At 49.9% G+C, this 6,016-nt stretch overlaps 1 protein-coding gene across 3 annotated transcripts in view; it reads left to right on the top strand.

Moving 5' to 3' along the window:
• The window catches only part of Ovol1 (ovo like transcriptional repressor 1), a 10,967-nt gene extending 8,904 nt beyond the window's left edge, over positions 1-2,063 (top strand). For all 3 annotated transcript variants that reach the window (XM_021219714.2, XM_029534991.1, XM_029534993.1), the window contains exons 3-4: positions 492-681; positions 918-2,063. In XM_021219714.2, coding sequence (XP_021075373.1) covers positions 492-681; positions 918-1,213 — 486 coding nt within the window. In that variant the 3' untranslated portion in view covers positions 1,214-2,063. The remainder of the gene's footprint in view (positions 1-491; positions 682-917) is intronic.
• The last annotated feature ends 3,953 nt before the right edge of the window (positions 2,064-6,016 follow it).

Genomic DNA, 6,016 nt, shown 5'->3' with positions numbered 1-6,016 from the left:
TGTCTGTAACTCCAGTCAGGGGATAAGACACACCTCTTCTGGCTTCCATGGGCTCTGGGCAAGCATGTGCTACACAGATAGATACATGCAAAATAAATAAATATATATATATATATATATATAAAACAAAAAAAGAGAATACTTCTAAGGCTGGTGATGTAGCTTAATAGCTTTGCATACACAAAGCCCTGAGTTCAACTCTTAGCCCCACATAGACCAGGCACGGTGGCAGCTCCTGTAACCCCAGCACTTGGGAGGTAAAGGCGGGAGGACCAAAAGTTCAGGATGACAGCTTCAAAGGGGTGTTTTAGGAACCCAATAGGAAGTTGGACCAATAACCCAAGGTTCTTTGCAGCTTTTCTTGGCAGATGTCACAGGCCACGACGGTGGACCTGCTTTTTCTTTAAAGTATTGTGGGGTACAAGTAGCAGCATGCCAGGCTTTAGTTCAGATTTCTAAATATATGCCACAAATAATGTCTTCACTCACAGGTGACCTTGGGGGACAGTCCAAATGGAGACCTTTTTACCTGTCACATCTGCCAGAAGTCCTTCACTCACCAGCGCATGCTGAATCGACACATGAAGTGTCACAATGACGTCAAGAGGCACCTCTGCACTTACTGTGGGAAGGGTTTCAATGACACCTTTGACCTCAAGAGACACGTCCGAACCCACACTGGTAAGTAAAGTCTGTGGCCAGAGGGATGCCTCCGACCCTACTGAAACCTGAAGGCACACCCTGGATCTGAGGGAAGGGTCCTGAATTCATAGACAGACTCTCTTGATTCCAGAGTCACTCAGGAAGTTAGCGGGTTTAGCCTTGGTCACTCGCATGTCCTAACCATTCTGTGTGGAAGCTTCAGACAGGCTCCATGGTCTCTGTCAGGCCCTGATGCTGACCCCTGTTGTCCGTAGGTGTGCGGCCCTACAAGTGCAGTCTGTGTGACAAGGCCTTTACCCAGCGCTGCTCTCTGGAGTCTCACCTCAAGAAGATCCACGGTGTGCAGCAGAAGTACGCGTACAAGGAGCGCCGGGCCAAGCTCTACGTGTGTGAGGAGTGTGGCTGCACATCTGAGAGTCAGGAGGGTCACGTCCTGCACCTCAAGGAACACCACCCCGACAGCCCACTGCTGCGCAAGACCTCCAAGAAAGTGGCTGTGGCTCTGCAGAACACTGTCACGTCCCTGCTGCAGGGCAGCCCCCATCTCTGAACAGCACAGGCCCTGGGAAGGACCAGGTTCACCTCCCTGCTGCCCAGCCATTCACCTTCCTGCAACCTCTTGCTAGAACACCAGTGACCAGGACCAGAGCTCTAATGCCTCACTCCAGGCACACTTGCACAATTGGGCACTGACTTCCGCTCCCTCTGGGGAGTCTGTCTTACAGGCAGAGTGCACTCTGAGCTTGGGACCGTGGGCGTCTGTGTCTCAGCAGGAGTGAAGCCAAGTGAGCAAAAAGAGCTGCTTATAGAGACAGGCCCTGTTTCCTTGCAGCAGAACTTTGCAGATGTGCTGCGAGGGGATCCTGGGTACAAGATGGGCAATGGATCCTCCTGGAGAGCAGAATGAAGACACCAGCAAAGAGCATCCTGGCAAACAACTGCAGCGGTGGTGCTGGCAGCAGCCCTCGTGCCCGCGGGGCTAACTCTCAGGGTTCCAAGGGCTCTCTGCCCGTTCATCAGAGACCCACATGTGAACAGCCGTGTGCATGTTTGTGTGTGTGTCACACTGCTCTGTGTGTGATTTCTTCACGTGTGCATATGCGCTCTTGGTCTTTCCACATATTGCCTCGTTTGTAAGAAACCAACCATAAGGTGCCAAGGAGGCTTTATTCCTTTTTTTTTTTAAGATGACAAATGTACAGATATTAATATATTTTTGGTGCCCATAGTAAGACTGTTTAGTAAGACAAAGGGGGAGGAGCTGGCTTTTTCTCCACCCCCATTGGTTCTATTTATCCTGGACATTTCAAACCTCCTCTGTGCCTTGGTCCTGGGGTTATGCACACCCACCCTGTTCTCTGAGATGTTTCATTAAAGGCCTTCCTCCTGCTTTGCCCAGAGATGGACCTGTTCCTCCCGTCCTTCCCGGGACAGTGCCTCTCCTCTTTCCTCCCTCCCTGGCTCCACATCCTTCTCAGGGCCCCAGTTTTCCTGCTAGACCTGATGACACCTGGCTGTTTGGGTGTGGCCCAAGGCTGAGGGTGGGTTCTACTGATGCTCCTCAAGCATATGGGATGGCGATGGTGATTTGACACCAAGTCCAAGTCCACATCTGAAGTACTAAGGCAAGGGCAAAAACAGGCTGGGAGTCTAGGTTTTTTTTCTTCTCTAAGTCCGCAAAATTTGAGGCAGAATAATAATCCACATACCGGAAACTTTGAGAGGCTAATAAAACTTCTCTGTTGTCTTTCTGTTTTCCAAATGCCTTTGAACCGAGTGGCTCCTCTGAGCCGTTGGGGGGGGGGTGTCTTTGTCCACTGGTGTGTCTGTGTATCCTGCTGAGACCAGAAAGGGCTGTGGGTCAAAAGGGTGTATGTCTCATGCATCCAAGGAGTTATAGCCAACCTGAAGAGAATGAGAGACTGAGCCCCAAGATGTGCCTGGAACATGGCAGACTGGGAAGCCCCTCAATGCCAAACAGTCCCACCTCCCCCGCCTTATTGATGTAGTATGTACACAGATGCAGGATCTGACCCAGCCATGGGCTCACTCAAGGGAAAGCTTCCTGGTCCTAGACTATCTCTGAATTAAGTATGGACCAATCTGAAGGCTTGTTTCATTTTTCCTTATTGTGTCTGGGCTGCTGCACTCTATAAGAAATCACCTTGTCCAGAAGTACTGTGTTGACATCTTTGTGTCTGTAAGCTCCTTGCCAATCCGGGGCCATCATAAGCTTTATCTGTCTTGTTTTATAAGCACCCGTCCAACTAGTAAAGTGAGAGAACTAATATTTTCTGTATGTCTGGGGTTTTGTTGTTTGTGTTTTCCTCTTGGACCTTTTTTTCCCTTCATGCAGAGAAATTCATTAAAACAATTGCTGCTTCTTGCCAAACCTTTTCCCTTCTCAGTTGCCTGGGTTTATGTCAAGGCAAGATTCTGACCTAAACTAGGGCATGGAGACAAACACCTTTAATCCCTGCACCCAGGAGACAGACGGACAGGCAGATCTCTGAGTTTGAAGCTAGCCTGGTCTACAGAGTGAGTTCTAGGCCAGCCAGAGGTACATAGACCCTGCCCTGTTCTGAGCTGGGAATTGTAAAACATCCTGTAAATTCTTAAACAGGTGGATGAGAAGCTGAAGGTCAGTCTTGTCTACTCAACAAGTTGTACGGTGATGTGCGATCTAGTATCAAAAGAACAAAGCATGATCCCCAACTAGAGGGAGCGAGCAGCGAGGTCCGGGTGGCCAGTGTCTGCTGCCGCCAGTGCGCGCGCCTGCTCTGCTGCAGAAGATGGGAGGAGGGGCCTTTCCTGGGATTTCTTAGTCTGCTTGATGCTCCTGCATCCCACTGAGGGCCTCTGTGGGCTTGAGGCCTTTCACCCTTGATGGACACCTGGGGCACTTATCCTCTTTCCAGAAGCTAGCCAGGCTTGGGCCAAAGGGAAAGGAACCACACCAGGCGACGGGACACAAAGTGTGGTTTTCAGTCAGATCCTAGGGGTGACCACACAACAGTACTTGGTGGTCCCTGGCACAGTGAATGCACTTGCCACAGATGACCACACCTGATTCTCCAGCCAACCTCAGGTAGATTCTGACATTGTCCCCAAGCCCAGTAGAGGGGAGAAGGGAAGTCTCATAACTAGGAGTAGAGTCAGCATCATCTAGCCCGACCTGGTTTGTGCCCAGAAGCCCCTGCATACTGTCAACAGAGAACGATACAGGGCACACTTCAAGGTTCAATGTTAGTGAGGCGATGTGGGCTCCCCACTAAAAATGTCAACGCAGTTTTAAAAGTGTGGTCTCAGCTGGACATAGTGGCACACACCCATAATCCCAACACTTGGAGGCTGAGGCAGGAGGATTCAGAATTGGAGGCCAGCCTGGGTAGAAGGATTAGTGGGAGAGAGCAGGGTCTGAAACTCAAGTCCTTTGATATGAAAGTAGGTCAGTGCTTCCATGTCTCAGGCCAGGCCTAAGCTGGCAGAGTCGGATGGAGATGCTGGTGAACAGAGAACGGGAAGAGAAGGCTGCAGAGTATGGACCAGTTGGAAGGCTGCGCCTGACTCTCAGAAAGCAAACCAGCAAACAAAACTAGATGGGGAAGCGCTGTCACAGCTATCAAGGTCTCCTCTCACACCCAGCTGGTCCCCAAGGTCAGTGGGTGGCAGTGAAAGAACAGGGCCCACAAGCCAGGGCTTGGGCCCAGCCCCCTCCCACTGCCTGTGAGACTCAGGCAACTTCTCAGTTTCTTCATCTATAAAATGTGTAGGTCCTAAGTTGGAAGGTCCCTTTCTGTTCTGAAGAGTCTGAGGCGTCACTTCAAGATCCCTCTGAAGAAGTGTCCTGACAAATTACAGTGGAGATAAGGTCGTCTGAGGCTGGCAGAAAGCCCATTGAAGAGACGAAGGCCAGGGGAAAGTTGTGTGACAGGAGGAAGGAAAGTTTCTTTTTTTAAAAAAAAATTATCATTGGGCTGGCGAGATGGCTCGGCGGCTAAGAGCACCGACTGCTCTTCCAAAGGTCCTGAGTTCAAATCCCAGCAACCACATGATGGCTCACAACCACCCATAATGAGATCTGATGCCCTCTTCTGAAGACAGCTACAGTATACGTATGTATAATAAATAAATCTTTTTTAAAAATTATTATTGCTTTGTTTTTCAAGACAGAGTTTCTTTGTGTAGCCAGGTAATCCTGGAACCAGCTCTGTAGACCAGGCTGGCCTCTAACTTACAGAGAGAAACGCCTATCTCTGCCTCCTGAGTGCTGGGATTAAAGGCATGTGTCACAACCACCCATTATCACCCTGGCTTGTTTTGTTTTGAGACACAGTCTATGTATCCTTAGTTGGCCTGAAACTCTATGTAGACCAGGCTAGCCACAAACTCACAGAGATCTGCCTGCCTCTGCCTCTCGAGTGCTGGGACTAAAGGTGTATGCCACCACTCCCAGATTTTTATTATATTTTATCTTGTTTGTGTGTGTGTGTGTGTGTGTGTGTATGTGTACATGTATGTGCACAGGAAGTACACAGAGGGCTCAGGAGTCAGCCATTCCTTTCTACCATGCTATAGGTCCTGGGCATCAAAGGAGTATTCAGACATGGTGACGAAAACCTTTACCCACTGAGTCTTCTTGCCAGCTCAGTGTGGCCCTTCTTGCCACATTGCATGCATACATACACACAGTGCACACATGGAGGTCAGAGGACACCTTGCAAAAGCCAGTTCTCTGCTTCCATTGTATTTGTCCTTTCTTCAGCTGGTTCCTACCACAGAACCTGGACCACCGAGACACCAGGGATAGATAGATGCTGAAGAACTTAAGAGCTGCCCCAGCCCAACATAGCCTGACCATGGAGGGAGGAAAGGTGCCCTTATGGGACTGCTGACTGAGAAAGGCTGGGAGCCATTGTCAGGGATCACTACAAGGTCTCGATCCTGATTCCAGGCAGGGCAAAAAGAATCTGCAAGGCTCCTTCCTGCAGTTAGCTCCCTGCGACTGGGTAAAGGCACTGTGGCCATTACTTCCAGGTCTAATGGCCATTCCTAAAAAGGCAGTGCTGGAAGGAAATGTTAGTGAATGGACAGAATGAAAAGCAGACACTAGAAAGTATGGATCATCTGGGACGCTGTGCCTGGCTCTGTGTTTGGGGTGGTGAAGGCCTGGCTTACTATGGGAAGGGACTTCTATGATCCATCCTCTGGGTCTACTGCCCCAGGTGACAGCAGACATCTAACCTAAGCTATCCCATTCTCATGTCCAAAACCAGCAGTTTTTTTTTTCCCACCCCTACCAGCCCCTCCCAACATGACTGGATTCTGTTTGGACACCTGCTCTCCTGCCCTT

Source organism: Mus pahari, chromosome 1 (genome assembly GCF_900095145.1).
Source record: "Mus pahari chromosome 1, PAHARI_EIJ_v1.1, whole genome shotgun sequence".
NCBI classification, from domain to species: domain Eukaryota; kingdom Metazoa; phylum Chordata; class Mammalia; order Rodentia; family Muridae; genus Mus; species Mus pahari.
The sequence above is the reverse complement of the archived record's forward strand: the minus strand, read 5'-3'. Positions and strand labels throughout refer to the sequence as shown.